General features: G+C 41.2%; 1 protein-coding gene across 1 annotated transcript; it reads left to right on the top strand.

The window, feature by feature from the left end:
- The first annotated feature begins 1,763 nt into the window (after positions 1 to 1,763).
- On the top strand, positions 1,764 to 8,912 carry LOC123578637 (zinc finger protein 429-like). Its single transcript, XM_045441639.1, has 3 exons — positions 1,764 to 2,143; positions 2,638 to 2,730; positions 7,164 to 8,912. Exons 1-3 carry the CDS (start codon positions 2,110 to 2,112, stop codon positions 8,681 to 8,683), a joined length of 1,647 nt encoding a protein of 548 aa, XP_045297595.1. The 5' UTR covers positions 1,764 to 2,109; the 3' UTR covers positions 8,684 to 8,912.
- The last annotated feature ends 8,825 nt before the right edge of the window (positions 8,913 to 17,737 follow it).

The raw sequence follows: 17,737 nt of genomic DNA, 5'->3' as shown, positions 1-17,737 counted from the left end.
TTCTTTTTTTTCTTGAGAGAGAGAGAGGGAGGGGCAGAGTGAGAGGAAAGAGAGAAAATCCCAAGCAGGCTCCACACTCTCAGCACAGAGCCTGAGATGGGGCTCAAACTCAGGAAACATGAGATCATGACCTGAGCCAAAATCAAGAGTTGGACACCTAACAGGCTGAGTCATCTGGCGAACCCCTCATTAAATATATTTCTTAGTCATCCTGATAATTTTCTATTCTATCACTTTTAATGTGTATATAACTACTTTCAGAATGGATGTGTGCATGGAATGTATAAAGATCAATTTTGTGTGGATACCTTCTTCTCAGGCTCGACACCTGCTATAAACATTGCTTTAGGGTCCCCTCTGTTTATTGACCTATGTGTCATTTTAGATCAACTTTAGGTCAGTTAACCTGGGTTAAAACCTGATCTGTACCATGTACTGGATATTTGACAAAATATTCCGTAAAAATGGAAGAATAATGTGTTTGCTCTCTTAGATCATTATTATTTATTTTCCATGAGTTTATGATGCTTTTAGATGCTATCTACTAACCAGGAAATGATTGGAAAGGCTTGTCAACTTTCTTGCTATCCTAGAAGAACTTGTAATTGCTATAAAACCCATTCAGTTCCAAGTCCTCCAAGAGTTCTTGTCTTTGAGTTCTTCTTTGTTATTAAAATATGTATCCATTGGCCCATAGACTAATGCCTTGTTAGAAATGCAGAAACCCACCCAATCCCAGAACTCCTGAACAGAATCTGCATTTTAATAGGATCCCCAGTGCACTGTTGTAAACTCTAATTCACATTAGAATATGCTAAGTACATTTGTAACTCACCAAAACTTTCCATTTAGGAAATAGACACATGTACTGTATGATGTAAATAAAAGATTCAAAAATGTGTATGGCTGTGTTGATGCCTTCATTTTACAAATTCACTTGAATAAACACAATATTTATAAATGTTCTTATCTCAATGTTAGGGAATATATTAGAGCATGATACTGTGTTGCAAATTCTCTTACTGCAGAAAGCAGAAAACTCACCTAAGCCAGAACCAGTGCTCCTAATATAACTGAGCTAACAGGAGTTTAGTCGTTGGTGAACCACAAAACCACTACACCAGGTGGGGATGTCAGACAAAGAAAAATTGATTTACAGGAAATAAGAGGTCACAGGGAATAACTTCTAAAGCAGAGACTCAGAGGCAGGAGAAATCATTTACTTTTATTTAGGGTTAGGGTGGATATTCAGAAAGGGTATGTCATCATCTTATGCCCAGCTTGTGATAAGGTTGCACCTGAACCTTAAGAAAACAGTTCTGTACATACTCTGTATGTTACATAGTAAAATATTTGTGATCCTTCTTGGGTGGAGATTTGGGTATTATATGGAGTTAAAAGGGAGCTCCTGAGTGGCTCAGTCAGTTGAGCATCTGACTCTTGATTTAGGCTCAGGTCATGATCTCATAGTCCTGAGATCATGCCCCAAGTCAAGCTTCACACTGAGCATATAGCCTGGTTGGAATTTTCTCTCTCTCTGTCTCTGTCTCTCTGTCTCTTTGTCTCTGTCTTTGTCTCTCTGACTCCCTCCCTGCTGCACCCTCACTTGTGTTCTCTCTCTAAAGGAAATAAAAATTTAATTTTTTTAGCATAATGATATAAAGGTAACTGACCTCACTCCATGGTTTACTCTATTGTTCATTTTCATAGGTGTGAGTCAGGGGTTAAACTCAGATTGAGTTAATCCAAGCTCTTCCTCAGAGTACACACTAGCTTTTATTGGATACTTTGTTTCCACCACAGGACACTATGCTCATGGGGTGTTTTGCCTGAAGTAAAAGATAAGGTAGAAAAAAGGGTTAAGTAAAATGTGGGACTGAGGTCAGTGGGTACAAGCAGGTAAGCAGTGAAGGTCAGGTCTGGGGTTCTAGCTAGTGACATTAACTCCCTCTTGCATCTTAGGTACCATTGTGACCTCTGCCTATGGCCACTCAGTAACTATGGTATTTATTGCAGGGGTTGCTGACATTCAGGGATGTGGCCATAGAATTCTCTCAGGAGGAGTGGGGCTGCCTGAGCCACAGTCAGAAGGAACTGTACAGGGATGTGATGTTAGAGAACTATGGACACCTTCTCTTCTTGGGTGAGGATAACTCCTTCCAGACTTCCCAAACCACACTCGGAGTTTTGTTCCTTCCTTTGAAGACTGTCTCTTGGAACTTCCTCTTTGCATGAGTGGGATTCAGATGCCTGCAGTCAGGGAAAGAAGTAGGGGTTTGTGGATGTAGAGAAATATCTTCATGATGTTTCCTTTCGGGTTAGTTTTCCCTTCTGTAGAGTAACATCGTCATCTCTATAGATTTATGTCAATTCTAAACATTGAGTGGCATAAAATGGGAATTCCCACGTCTTAAATACCAATTTCAACTCATTATTGTAGTGGTATTATGTGGAAGTAGAGGTCAAGATCTGAACACTAGAAACCCTCCCATGTGTTCTAAAGGGGTTGTTGGGCAACATCATCTGGGAAATAATTTTCTAGAATTCTACAATGTCCTCTCTTGTCTACTGAGTCCAATACTGGGTTGAAAGGTAGAATCTCCAGCCACACTCATATTCCTTTTGTCTGATAAACAGGTCTTGTTTTGTCAAAGCCAGACCTGGTCATCTTTTTGGAACAAAAGGAGCTCTGGGATGTGAAGAGAAATCACACAGTAGCCTCACACCCAGGTAGGTGGGAATGAAACAGATGACAGAGGTGAAATCCACATGTCAAGGAGGAAGATGGACCTTAAATGTGGTTTGAGCAGCTCTCCTCAAATGGAAATAAGTTTGAGAAGCCTAGTTTTATGTCTCTCCCTCTCAGCAGATATCTGCTTGCCAACACATCATGATCTTGCCTTCTCTTAAGATTCTCCTTCAGTTCCACTGTGAGGGCATCCATAACGTGATTGGCTCTTCATTGCTTTGAGGTTCTTGGGGAAATCTCTATTTCTGAGGAACTTTATGCTAATCCATTACTGAGTTCTGTTTTGCCTCGTGTGAGGTGAGAAGTGTGTCAGGGTAGTGGTGGGCATATTGGGGTTTGGTGCAGAAATCCCAGGAACACTGGAGACAGAGATTACATGTTATCTGGTTTATGCTTTCCAGTATTACAGAAGCTTTAATCTTACTTGCACAAATATGAAACCCAGTAATTTCATCAGATAGCAAAGTGCCTCTCTCAAATGAGAAAATCTAATCCTTTATTTCACTTCAAAAGTTCATTTCTCAGGGCACATGAGTGGATCTGCTGGTTAAGTGTCTGACGTTGGCTGAAGCCATGATCTCACAGTTCGTGAGTTCCAGCAGTACAGAGAGCTTTTTGCTGACAACACAGAGTTAGCTTGGGATTCTGTCTGCTTTTCTCTCGCTCCACCTCCCCCCCCCCCATTTGCTCTTTGTCTCTCAAAATAAATACAAACTTAAAAAAAATTTTTAAAGTTCATTTTCTTTGTATTAACTAAAATAAGAAATTTCCACTCTATGAATTTCATTATTCGATGGTAAAATAATTTAAAACACCTGTTATTTCCTAGAATTCCTATATAAATTAAAGGCATGGGGAAGCTAGAACATTTAGAATTTAAAATTTGCAGCCTATGATAAAGTCTCAGATGTTGCCTTATGTCCTAGTAGTTGAATTATTTTATACTTTTGTCCTTATAATATGAAGTTCTTGTGACTTTGTCATATGTGTTTTCACTTTCTGAGTGAGATTCCTTTATGATTTATTAGATCGAACGCTCTGATGTGACACGGGCATGTGTTTTATAAAAAGTAAAGTAGGTAATTAGTAAACTTCCCATGTAAAAAAAAAAAAAGGACTTTTAATTGTAAGTGTAATTTCACTTCAAGAAAAATGAAATAGTTTTTCTACTTTGCTCTCAATGTATCTGAATTTAATCCCAAAGATTTTTTTAAAGCAGTTGTTGCCATATTTTATAACTTTGGTGGTGTTTATTTAGAAATTAAAGGTTTTGGGGCATCTTGGTGGCTCAGGATTGAGCATCTGACTTTTCATTTCAGCTCAGGTTGTGATCTCAAGGTTTGTGAGTTTGAGCCCCATGTCCTGTACTTCACTGACTGTGGACTCTGCTTGGAATTCTCTCCCCCTCTCTCTGCACTCCCCCTCTCTCTGCACTCCCCCTCTCAAAATACACTTAAAAAAAAAAACTTAAAAAAAAGAAATGAAAGGTTTTGTTTGCTGGATTTTAAAGAACGGATTATACACTTAAATTCATTGTAATAAGGGGCGCCTGGGTGACGCAGTCGGTTAAGCGTCCGACTTCAGCCAGGTCACGATCTCGCGGTCCGTGAGTTCGAGCCCCGCGTCGGGCTCTGGGCTGATGGCTCAGAGCCTGGAGCCTGTTTCCGATTCTGTGTCTCCCTCTCTCTCTGCCCCTCCCCCGTTCATGCTGTGTCTCTCTCTGTCCCAAAAATAAATAAACGTTGAAAAAAAAAAATTAAAAAAAAAATAAATAAAAAAAATAAAATCTTGGGGCGCCTGGGTGGCGCAGTCCGTTAAGCGTCCGACTTCAGCCAGGTCACGATCTCGCGGTCCGTGAGTTCGAGCCCCGCGTCAGGCTCTGGGCTGATGGCTCAGAGCCTGGAGCCTGTTTCCGATTCTGTGTCTCCCTCTCTCTCTGCCCCTCCCCCGTTCATGCTGTGTCTCTCTCTGTCCCAGAAATAAATAAACGTTGAAAAAAAATTAAAAAAAAAAATTCATTGTAATAAGAGGGATCTATGTCTTTTAAGTGCTTAATTCATAAAAGTTTTCATCACCGGTTTCCATGGTTGATTTTAATGAATATACTTGACAGTTTTAGTGTCCATGAAGACATGCCAATAATTCAAAATGTTCATTTTTTCATGGGCACACAGTCACAGTTTAAAATTATAGCTACATAGGGGCACCTGGGTGGCTCAGTTGGTTAAGTGTCCCTCTCTTGATTTCAGGTCAAGTCATGGTCTCATAGTTTGTGAGTTCAAATCCTGTGTTGAGCTCTGTGCTAGCAGCACTATGATGGTTCGTTATACCTTTAAGATTTTTTTTTTTTTTTCAACGTTTATTTATTTTTGGGACAGAGAGAGACAGAGCATGAACGGGGGAGGGGCAGAGAGAGAGGGAGACACAGAATCGGAAACAGGCTCCAGGCTCTGAGCCATCAGCCCAGAGCCCGACGCGGGGCTCGAACTCACGGACTGCGAGATCGTGACCTGGCTGAAGTCGGACGCTTAACCGACTGCGCCACCCAGGCGCCCCTACCTTTAAGATGTTTTAAGGAATCTTTAAGGTAACCACCAATGAAAATACAGACAATATATTCACCAATAAATAGATGATGAAATTAATTCCATTATTATGACAATTCACATAGACCTGATACAACATTCACTGACCACTAACCAAGGAGAAAAATACACAAGATGAGTCACAAAGTATGCATAGGTAATATTTCTACAAATACATGGATGATCTTTTTGGCACAGGGCATAAAACTGATTCGTATTTGAGTTACATTCACATCATCCAAAAACGGAATGAGTTGAAAATTGTCACTGTAACAACATACACAGGTAAAAACAAAATCACACCTAAATAATGCTGTGGAAGGTCCCATACAAAATGAAGCACATGAGGGGGCGCCTGGGTGGCGCAGTCGGTTGAGCGTCCGACGTCAGCCAGGTCACGATCTCGCGGTCCGTGAGTTCGAGCCCCGCGTCGGGCTCTGGGCTGACGGCTCAGAGCCTGGAGCCTGTTTCCGATTCTGTGTCTCCCTCTCTCTCTGCTCCTCCCCCGTTCATGCTCTGTCTCTCTCTGTCCCAAAAAAATAAATAAATAAACGTTGAAAAAAAAATTTTTTTTAACAAAATGAAGCACATTAGTATGGAATTGCAAAACCAGAATAAGACAAAATATAACCCCAAAAATTCTATATAAAAAATGATGAATTAAAGGAAACCTACAATAATTTTACTTTAAAGTTTATTTACTTTGTCAGATAGAGAGCACAAACAGGTGAGGGAGAGAGAGAGAGAATCCCAAGCAACGTTGCACTGTCAGCACAGACCCTGAAGCAGGGCTCCAACTCCGGAGGAGTGAGATCATAACCCGAGTCAAAATAGACAGACTCTTAACCGACTGAGCCACCCAGGTGCTCCGCTGTGTGTGTGTGTGTGTGTGTGTGTGTGTAATGTATATAATTTTAATTTTTTTAAATGTTTATTTTTGAGACAGACAGTGACAGAGCACAAGCAGGGGACAGTTACAGAGAGAGAGACACACACACATAATCTGGGGCAGCCTCCAGGCTCTGAGCTGTCAGAGAGCTTGAGTCACAAAGCACAGAGCCCTCCATCCCAGGAACCCTGATATCATGACCTGAGCTGAAGTCGACGCTTAACCAACTGAGCCACCCAAGCACCCTGTAGCTGTAATTGTAAACTGTGACAGTGTACCCATGAAAAAAGGAACATTTTGAATTACTGGCATGTCTTCATGGGCATAAAATTATAAAGAATATTCATAAAATCAACCATGGGAAGCTCTAATGAAAACTTTTATGGATGACTAAATGTATTATGTTAATAGATCCCTCCTATTACACAGAATTTAAGGGTATAATCCATTCTTTAATATTAAGGAAAGAAAAACTTTTCATTTCTTTCTTTATTTTTTTTAGTTTTTTTAAAATTTTATTTTGAGAGAGAGAGAGAGAGAGAGAGTGGAGGAGGGTAAGAGAGAGAGGGAGAGAATTCCAAGCTAGCTCAGTGCTCTCAGTGCAGAGTAGGATGCGGGGCTGGAACTCACAAACCACAAGATGATGACTTGAGCTGAAGTGAAGATTTTGATACTCAACCCTCTGAGCCACTGAGATGCCCCAAAACCTTTCATTTCTAAATAAACAAACACCACCAAAGTTGTAAAGTAGGCCAACGATCACTTTATAAAAAGAATCCTTGGGTTAAATTCAGATACATCTTGAAAAGTAGAAAAAATAATGATTTATTTTTCCAAAAGTCGAAGTTGTCCAATTTTAGTCTTGTGTGTAAGAAATTTTAACTGTATTCATCTGATAGTAGAAAGTAGAATGATTTTACTTTCATTTGTTACCTTCCAGCTGTATCTTCACACGATACCCAGAGCCTCTTTCCAAAGATGTGCATAGGAACTATTTTCGAAAGAGTATCAGTGGATAAATATAAACATAGTGCCCTTGAGAATGGACACTTAGTGATAGAGTGGAACAGTGTTGGGGAGAGACAAGGGCATCAAAGATCTCATGAAACACATATGCAAATAGAGACAACTGCCCATTATAAGAATCTCACTGCCCAAAACAGTGAAGGATATAAAACATTTTGGAACCCCCCCCTCTCTAACACTGTTACTTCTGCAAGGCAGTGTGTTTCTATAATCAAAGGCTCAAATCAAGCGGTCCAACAGACATATTTGCAGGACAAAAATTTGGAGAATCTGGAAAGTGACCTAGCCCATGCTGAAAATACTTCTTTGCACCATTTTGACAATAGGAGTGTATTACCCTTTCAGTCAAATATTTCTGAAAGTCAGAGATTGAAAAAGGAAGACAAAAATGGTAAGTGGTATCCATTTGAGGGGTCCTTCCCTGAGCAGTCGACCTTACAACAAAACCACAGCATTTTCAATGAGAACAGAATTGCTCATTGCAGTGAATCTGAGAAAATACTGAACCAGGATTCAAATGTTAATGAATATCTACGGACTCCTTTGCCAGGGAACCATTGTGACTGTACTAAATGTAGGGAAGTCTTTTATCAAAGCTCAAACCTTATTAGACAGAAGAGAATACATTTGGGAGAGAATCCTTCTGAATATACTGAGTGTGGGAAAATTCTTAACCAGTCCTCCAATGGTGGTGATCATCCGAGGAGTCCTGTGGGAAAAAGCCCGTACACATGCAATGAACCTGGGAACATGTTTAGTCAGCCATCAAGACTTAATATCAATAAGACAATCCATATTGGGAAGAAAGTTTACATTTGTAAGGAATGTGGCAAAGCCTTCAACTGGCACTCAACACTAATTCTACATCAGCAAAAGCATACTGGACAGAGACCTTACAAATGTGAAGAATGTGGTAAAACTTATAAGTACAGCTCATCACTAAATAAACATAGGATAATCCATACTGGAGAGAAAATTTACAAATGTCAAGAATGTGGCAAGGCCTTTAACTGGCAGTCAGGCCTTATTGGACATCGGAAACTTCATGCTGAGGAGAAACCTTACCAATGTAAAGAATGTGGCAAGGCCTTTAAAAGGTACTCAAGCCTTACTGTACATCACAGAATTCACACTGGAGAGAAACCTTACCAATGTAAAGAATGTGGCAAGGTCTTTACCCACCAGACAAGCATTATCAGACATCACAGAATCCATACTGGAGAGAAACCTTACCATTGTAAAGAATGTGGCAAGGCCTTTACCCAGAAATCAACCCTTTTTGTACATCAGAGAATTCATACAGGAGAGAAACCTTACCAATGTGAAAAATGTGGCAAGGCCTTTATCCAGAAATCAACCCTTTTGGCACACCACAGAATTCACACTGAAGAGAAACATTACCCATGTAAAGAATGTGGCAAGGCCTTTATTTGAGGTTAAGCTTCATTATACATCAAAGAATTCATACTGGAAAAGAAACTTAAAATGTATAGAATGTGGTAAAATTTTTAGGACTGCTCAACCCTTACTCAGCATCACAGAGTTTAGACTCGGGAGAAACATACAAAGGGAAAGAATGTGTCAAGCGTGTAGCTGGAACTCACAACTTGATCAATATCATTATTTTCTTACAGAATAGAAACCATAAAATATAGAGAAAGTTGCAGTCCCTTTAACTGGAATTCGTTCCTTAGTATTTCAATGTGCATATTAGATGTAAACTCTACAAACATAATGAGGAAAGGTCTTCATATTAAATGTACACATTAGGATACACCAGAGACTACATAAAAGTAACTTGAAAGCTATAAATATTTATAAAAGTATTTAATTGAACATCAAATGTCAATATCCCAGAATTTACAGAGAAAGCAGTTGTTACTATTAATATATTACATCAAAATATTCATTATAAGGAATAATACAAAGTTAAACATGTTCAAAATGTATGTGCTATTATGCTTCAAAAGGTTATTTGGATGAATTGTTGCATAAATATGGCTAATTTCATTCTGAGTTTTTTGGGGGCACCTGGGTGGCTCAGTCAGTTAAGTATCCGAATTTGGCTCAGGTCATGATCTCCCAGTTTGTGAGATCATCAGGTTCTGTGCTGGCAGCTTATAACCTGGAGCCTGCTTCAGATTGTCTCCTTCTCTCCCTGCCCCTCCCCACTAGCGCTCAAAAATAAACATTTGTAAAAAAAAATAAAAAATGAGTTTTCCCCCCTCAAATCTATCCTGACATTTATGACTACCAAGTATCAATGCATTTCTACTCTCTGTTTCCTTCTGAAATTCATTCATTCCTTGGAAACTTACGTGACTCATTGTTGTTGCAGCAAAGATATGACATTTTTTTTTTTAATTTTTTTTTTCAATGTTTATTTATTTTTGGGACAGAGAGAGACAGAGCATGAACGGGGGAGGGGCAGAGAGAGAGGGAGACACAGAATCGGAAACAGGCTCCAGGCTCTGAGCCATCAGCCCAGAGCCCGACGCGGGGCTCGAACTCACGGACCGCAAGATCGTGACCTGGCTGAAGTCGGACGCTTAACCGACTGCGCCACCCAGGCGCCCCTGTTTTTTTTTTTTTAATTTTTTTTTTAACGTTTATTTTTGAGACCGAGAGAGACAGAACATGAACGGGGGAGGGGCAGAAAGAGAGGGAGACACAGAACCGGAAGCAGGCTCCAGACTCTGAGCCATCAGCCCAGAGCCTGACGCGGGGCTCGACCCGGGGCTCGAACTCACGGTCCGTGAGATTGTGACCTGAGCTGAAGTCAGACGCTTGACGGACTGAGCCACCCAGGCGCCCCTACATGTTCTTCTGAGGTGGGACTCAGGCGTAATTTTCTATGGAAGACAAAGGACAACATTACACACAATATTTAAGAAAATCTAATTCAGATGCTGTTTGTGGTTATAACATTGATGTAAGTTACCATGATAATGTGTTCTGAACATCATTCTTCTCCCTGTATTAAAATCTTGTTGAATGTTATCAATAAAATAATTTGCCAACTGGTCTTTAGGGAAAAAGGTCGCAGTGCAGTAAAACATATTGGTGTGTATTCATCATAGCAATAGTTAGAAGGAGAAAATGCCAGTTGATGTGGTTGAAATGAAGAAATCCTCACAGATATCAGAAAGAGGATAGCCAACTCTTCCCCCAAATGGAGTAAAATTGTACATACGCATTTTTAAAGAATGATGTCAGGCCTGAAAATTATGGAAATCTATATTCTCGCATCATACTATCAACAAATAATTTTGGAAGGCGTGTAGTCTGCATTTTGAACAATGACAATTGGGTGGATTGGAAATGCATGACTTGGTCTGTGTGTGAACTTAACACATTTTAAGAAGACATAATGGTTTTTGACATGTTGACATGGCTGTGTACAGAATGAAATGTTATCCCACCACCAGTGATAACCTATCTCATTTTATTAAAGGTGGGAAAAGTATGGAAAGGAAAAAGATGTGAAGAGCTCTTTGCAGTGGAGGGAGGGAACCCAAATGGCTCCCTTTTCTAACTTCAAAGTCACAGGCAGCTCTTTGGTGGCATCATCTGGTAAATGTCACAGAATTAAGAAATTGGCAAATGTGGTGGATTCCTGAAGATTAAAAGATTAAGTCATGAAGACCACCTTCATGATTGAATTGAATTCCTGTATCCTACTGAGGACCAGATGCCATTGGATGACGATGATTCCAGTGACTGTCCAGACCTTGATCACTGGCAGTTCAGAAGGGCATGTTGGACAATGCAATCACAGTGTTCTAAAATGTGTTTTTCCTCACCCAAGGTCTTCAGGTCTTAATCTTTCCCTCTCTGCATACAGAATCCTATCTTTTCCTACCATAATTCTCAGTGAGAACCAGAGTTAAGCAGGAAATCTTCCTATTAATTTATGAGAGTTGGGTGCAGGCTTTGGCTCAAGGAGAGGTAACAAGGGTTTCCTCCATAGGAGTTGGGGAGGGTCAGGTCCATGTAGCACACTGTTGGTATGATCAAGCAGAATTTGTGGGCTTCTGTGGGGGTGGGGGGAGGCCCTCTGAAAGCAGGGAAGTGAAATTCAGAGATCGATTTCCAGGTGGGAGCTCATAGTTTCTGAATAGCTCCTGACACAAAGGACTAGGAAGTTGGGCCTTTTCTGCATTAAAAAAAATTTTTTTTAATGTTCATTTATTATTGAAAGAGAGAGAGTGCATAAGCAGGGTAGGAGCAAAGGGTGAGGGAGGCATAGAATCTGAAGCAGGCTCCAGGCTCTGAGCTGTCAGCACAGAACCCGACCTGGGTCTCAAACCCACAAACCGTGAGATCATGACCTGAGCCGAAGTTGGACGCCCAACCAACTGAGCCACCCAGGTGCCCCTGCATTTTAAAGTCCTGCCTGCAAGTGATCAGTTTACAGGTGAAGAGGTTGTGTTGGTGGCTTTATAGGCATTTTCTTCTTTTTTTTTTTTTTTTTTTTTTTTATCTTTCCAAGCTTTATTTATTTTTTTTATTTATTTATTTTATAATATATGAAATTTATTGTCAAATTGGTTTCCATAAAACACCCCGTGCTCATCCCAAAAGGTGCCCTCCTCAATACCCATCACCCACCCTCTCCTCCCTCCCTCCCACCCCCCATCAACCCTCAGTTTGTTCTCAGTTTTTAACAGTCTCTTATGCTTTGGCTCTCTCCCACTCTAACCTCTTTTTTTTTTTTTTTTTTTTTTCTTTTTTCCTCCCCCTCCCCCATGGATTCCTGTTAAGTTTCTCAGGATCCACATAAGAGTGAAACCATATGGTATCTGTCTTTCTCTGTATGGCTTATTTCACTTAGCATCACACTCTCCAGTTCCATCCACGTTGCTACAAAAGGCCATATTTCATTTTTTCTCATTGCCACGTAGTATTCCATTGTGTGTATAAACCACAATTTCTTTATCCATTCATCAGTTGATGGACATTTAGGCTCTTTCCATAATTTGGCTATTGTTGAGAGTGCTGCTATGAACATTGGGGTACAAGTGCCCCTATGCATCAGTACTCCTGTATCCCTTGGATAAATTCCTAGCAGTGCTATTGCTGGGTCATAGGGTAGGTCTATTTTTAATTTTCTGAGGAACCTCCACACTGCTTTCCAGAGCGGCTGCACCAATTTGCATTCCCACCAACAGTGCAAGAGGGTTCCCGTTTCTCCACATCCTCGCCAGCATCTATAGTCTCCTGATTTGTTCATTTTGGCCACTCTGACTGGCGTGAGGTGATACCTGAGTGTGGTTTTGATTTGTATTTCCCTGATAAGGAGCGACATTGAGCATCTTTTCATGTGCCTGTTGGCCATCCGGATGTCTTCTTTAGAGAAGTGTCTATTCATGTTTTCTGCCCATTTCTTCACTGGGTTATTTGTTTTTCGGGTGTGGAGTTTGGTGAGCTCTTTATAGATTCTGGATACTAGCCCTTTGTCCGATATGTCATTTGCAAATATCTTTTCCCATTCCGTTGGTTGCCTTTTAGTTTTGTTGGTTGTTTCCTTTGCTGTGCAGAAGCTTTTTATCTTCATAAGGTCCCAGTAATTCACTTTTGCTTTTAATTCCCTTGCCTTTGGGGATGTGTCGAGTAAGAGATTGCTACGGCTGAGGTCAGAGAGGTCTTTTCCTGCTTTCTCCTCTAAGGTTTTGATGGTTTCCTGTCTCACATTCAGGTCCTTTATCCATTTTGAGTTTATTTTTGTGAATGGTGTGAGAAAGTGGTCTAGTTTCAACCTTCTGCATGTTGCTGTCCAGTTCTCCCAGCACCATTTGTTAAAGAGGCTGTCTTTTTTCCATTGGATGTTCTTTCCTGCTTTGTCAAAGATGAGTTGGCCATACGTTTGTGGGTCTAGTTCTGGGGTTTCTATTCTATTCCATTGGTCTATGTGTCTGTTTTTGTGCCAATACCATGCTGTCTTGATGATGACAGCTTTGTAGTAGAGGCTAAAGTCTGGGATTGTGATGCCTCCTGCTTTGGTCTTCTTCTTCAAAATTCCTTTGGCTATTCGGGGCCTTTTGTGGTTCCATATGAATTTTAGGATTGCTTGTTCTAGTTTCGAGAAGAATGCTGGTGCAATTTTGATTGGGATTGCATTGAATGTGTAGATAGCTTTGGGTAGTATTGACATTTTGACAATATTTATTTTTCCAATCCATGAGCAGGGAATGTCTTTCCATTTCTTTAAATCTTCTTCAATTTCCTTCGTAAGCTTTCTATAGTTTTCAGCATACAGATCCTTTACATCTTTGGTTAGATTTATTCCTAGGTATTTTATGCTTCTTGGTGCAATTGTGAATGGGATCAGTTTCTTTATTTGTCTTTCTGTTGCTTCATTGTTAGTGTATAAGAATGCAACTGATTTCTGTACATTGATTTTGTATCCTGCGACTTTGCTGAATTCATGTATCAATTCTAGCAGACTTTTGGTGGAGTCTATCGGATTTTCCATGTATAATATCATGTCATCTGCAAAAAGCGAAAGCTTGACTTCATCTTTGCCAATTTTGATGCCTTTGATTTCCTTTTGTTGTCTGATTGCTGATGCTAGAACTTCCAGCACTATGTTAAACAACAGCGGTGAGAGTGGGCATCCCTGTCGTGTTCCTGATCTCAGGGAAAAAGCTCTCAGTTTTTCCCCGTTGAGGATGATGTTAGCTGTGGGCTTTTCATAAATGGCTTTTATGATCTTTAAGTATGTTCCTTCTATCCCGACTTTCTCAAGGGTTTTTATTAAGAAAGGGTGCTGGATTTTGTCAAAGGCCTTTTCTGCATCGATTGACAGGATCATATGGTTCTTCTCTTTTTTTTTTGTTAATGTGATGTATCACGTTGATTGATTTGCGAATGTTGAACCAGCCCTGCATCCCAGGAATGAATCCCACTTGATCATGGTGAATAATTCTTTTTATATGCCGTTGAATTCGATTTGCTAGTATCTTATTGAGAATTTTTGCATCCATATTCATCAGGGATATTGGCCGGTAGTTCTCTTTTTTTACTGGGTCTCTGTCTGGTTTAGGAATCAAAGTAATACTGGCTTCATAGAATGAGTCTGGAAGTTTTCCTTCCCTTTCTATTTCTTGGAATAGCTTGAGAAGGAAAGGTATTATCTCTGCTTTAAACGTCTGGTAGAACTCCCCTGGGAAGCCATCTGGTCCTGGACTCTTATTTGTTGGGAGATTTTTGATAACCGATTCAATTTCTTCGCTGGTTATGGGTCTGTTCAAGCTTTCTATTTCCTCCTGATTGAGTTTTGGAAGAGTGTGGGTGTTCAGGAATTTGTCCATTTCTTCCAGGTTGTCCAATTTGTTGGCATATAATTTTTCATAGTATTCCCTGATAATTGTTTGTATCTCTGAGGGATTGGTTGTAATAATTCCATTTTCATTCATGATTTTATCTATTTGGGTCATCTCCCTTTTCTTTTTGAGAAGCCTGGCTAGAGGTTTGTCAATTTTGTTTATTTTTTCAAAAAACCAACTCTTGGTTTCGTTGATCTGCTCTACAGTTTTTTTAGACTCTATATAGTTTATTTCTGCTCTGATCTTTATTATTTCTCTTCTTCTGCTGGGTTTAGGCTGCCTTTGCTGCTCTGCTTCTATTTCCTTTAGGTGTGCTGTTAGATTTTGTATTTGGGATTTTTCTTGTTTCTTGAGATAGGCCTGGATTGCAATGTATTTTCCTCTCAGGACTGACTTCGCTGCGTCCCAAAGCGTTTGGGTTGTTGTATTTTCATTTTCGTTTGTTTCCATATATTTTTTAATTTCTTCTCTAATTGCCTGGTTGACCCACTCATTCGTTAGTAGGGTGTTCTTTAACCTCCATGCTTTTGGAGGTTTTCCAGACTTTTTTCTGTGGTTGATTTCAAGCTTCATAGCATTGTGGTCTGAAAGTATGCATGGTATAATTTCAATTCTGGTAAACTTATGGAGGGCTGTTTTGTGACCCAGTATATGATCTATCTTGGAGAATGTTCCATGTGCACTCGAGAAGAAAGTATATTCTGTTGCTTTGGGATGCAGAGTTCTAAATAGATCTGTCAAGTCCATCTGATCCAATGTCTCATTCAGGGCCCTTGTTTCTTTATTGACCGTGTGTCTAGATGATCTATCCATTTCTGTAAGTGGCGTGTTAAAGTCCCCTGCAATTACCACATTCTTATCAATAAGGTTGCTTATGTTTGTGAGTAGTTGTTTTATATATTTGGGGGCTCCGGTATTCGGCGCATAGACATTTATAATTGTTAGCTCTTCCTGATGGATAGACCCTGTAACTATTGTATAATGTCCTTCTTCATCTCTTGTTACAGCCTTTAATTTAAAGTCTAGTTTGTCTGATATAAGTATGGCTACTCCAGCTTTCTTTTGGCTTCCAGTAGCATGATAAATAGTTCTCCATCCCCTCACTCTCAATCTAAAGGTGTCCTCAGGTCTAAAATGAGTCTCTTGTAGACAGCAAATAGATGGGTCTTGTTTTTTTATCCATTCTGATACCCTATGTCTTTTGGTTGGCGCATTTAATCCATTTACATTCAGTGTTATTATAGAAAGATACGGGTTTAGAGTCATTGTGATGTCTGTATGTTTTATGCTTGTAGTGATGTCTCTGGTATTTTGTCTCACAGGGTCCCCCTTAGGATCTCTTGTAGGGCTGGTTTAGTGGTGACAAATTCCTTCAGTTTTTGTTTGTTTGGGAAGACCTTTATCTCTCCTTCTATTCTAAATGACAGACTTGCTGGATAAAGGATTCTCGGCTGCATATTTTTTCTGTCTAGCACACTGAAAATCTCGTGCCAATTCTTTCTGGCCTGCCAGGTTTCAAAAGAGAGATCAGTCACGAGTCTTATAGGTCTCCCTTTATATGTGAGGGCACGTTTACCCCTTGCTGCTTTCAGAATTTTCTCTTTATCCTTGTATTTTGCCAGTTTCACTATGATATGTCGTGCAGAAGATCGATTCAAGTTCCGTCTGAAGGGAGTTCTCTGTGCCTCTTGGATTTCAATGCCTTTTTCCTTTCCCAGTTCAGGGAAGTTCTCAGCTATGATTTCTTCAAGTACCCCTTCAGCACCTTTCCCTCTCTCTTCCTCCTCTGGGATACCAATTATGCGTATATTATTTCTTTTTAGTGTATCACTTAGTTCTTTAATTTTCCCCTCATACTCCTGGATTTTTTTATCTCTCTTTCTCTCAGCTTCCTCTTTTTCCATAACTTTATCTTCTAGTTCACCTATTCTCTCCTCTGCCTCTTCGATCCGAGCTGTGGTGGTTTCCATTTTGTTTTGCATTTCATTTAAAGCGTTTTTCAGCTCCTCGTGACTGTTCCTTAGTCCCTTGATCTCTGTAGCAAGGGATTCTCTGCTGTCCTGTATACTGTTTTCAAGCCCGGCGATTAATTTTATGACTATTATTCTAAATTCACTTTCTGTTATATTATTTAAATCCTTTTTGATCAGCTCATTAGCTGTTGTTATTTCCTGGAGATTCTTCTGAGGGGAATTCTTCCGCTTGGTCATTTTGGATAGTCCCTGGCGTGGTGAGGACCTGCAGGGCACTTCCCCTGTGCTGTGGCGTATAACTGGAGTTGGTGGGCGGGGCCGCAGTCCCGCCTGATGTCTGCCCCCAGCCCACAGCTGGGGCCACAGTCAAACTGGTGTGTGCCTTCTCTTCCCCTCTCCTAGGGGCGGGATTCACTGTGGGGTGGCGTGGCCCGTCTGGGCTACTTGCACACTGCCAGGCTTGTGATGCTGGGGATCTGGCGTATTAGCTGGGGTGGGTAGGCAAGGTGCACAGGGGCAGGAGGGGCAGGCTTAGCTCGCTTCTCCTTAGGTGATCCACTTCAGGAGGGGCCCTGTGGCAGCGGGAGGGAGTCAGATCCGCTGCCGGAGGTTTGGCTCCACAGAAGCACAGAGTTGGGTGTTTGCGCGGAGCGAGCAAGTTCCCTGGCCGGAACTGGTTCTCTTTGGGATTCTGGCTGGGGGATGGGCGGGGGAGATGGCGCTGGCGAGCGCCTTTGTTCCCCACCAAAGTGAGCTCTGTCATCCCGGGGGCTCAGCAGCTCTCCCTCCCTTTGTCCTCCAGCCTTCCCGCTTTCTGAGCAGAGCTGTTAACTTATGACCTCCCAGACGCTAAGTCGCGCTTGCTGTCGGAACACAGTCCGTCAGGCCCCTCCGCTTTTGCAAGCCCGACTCCGGGGCTCTGCTTGGCCGGCGAGCCGCCCCTCCGCCCCGGCTCCCTTCCGCCAGTCCGTGGAGCATGCACTGCCTCGCCGCCCTTCCTACCCTCTTCCGTGGGCCTCTCGTCTGCGCTTGGCTCCAGAGACTCCGTTCTGCTAATCCTCTGGCGGTTTTCTGGGTTATTTAGGCAGGTGTAGGTGGAATCTAATTGATCAGCAGGACGCGCGGTGAGCCCAGCGTCCTCCTACGCCGCCATCTTCCCTCCGTCCTCTATAGGCATTTTCTTCTAA

This window comes from Leopardus geoffroyi, chromosome E2 (assembly GCF_018350155.1).
Source record: "Leopardus geoffroyi isolate Oge1 chromosome E2, O.geoffroyi_Oge1_pat1.0, whole genome shotgun sequence".
NCBI lineage: Eukaryota > Metazoa > Chordata > Mammalia > Carnivora > Felidae > Leopardus > Leopardus geoffroyi.
The sequence above is the reverse complement of the archived record's forward strand: the minus strand, read 5'-3'. Positions and strand labels throughout refer to the sequence as shown.

Bases quoted from the DNA above. Each gene is read 5' to 3' on its own strand.
- LOC123578637 (XM_045441639.1), top strand. From the start codon at position 2,110: ATGTTAGAGAACTATGGACACCTTCTCTTCTTGG. The intron at 2,144-2,637 runs GTGAGGATAACT...TCTGATAAACAG, and splicing joins TGGACACCTTCTCTTCTTGG to GTCTTGTTTTGTCAAAGCCA. The intron at 2,731-7,163 runs GTAGGTGGGAAT...GTTACCTTCCAG, and splicing joins CACAGTAGCCTCACACCCAG to CTGTATCTTCACACGATACC.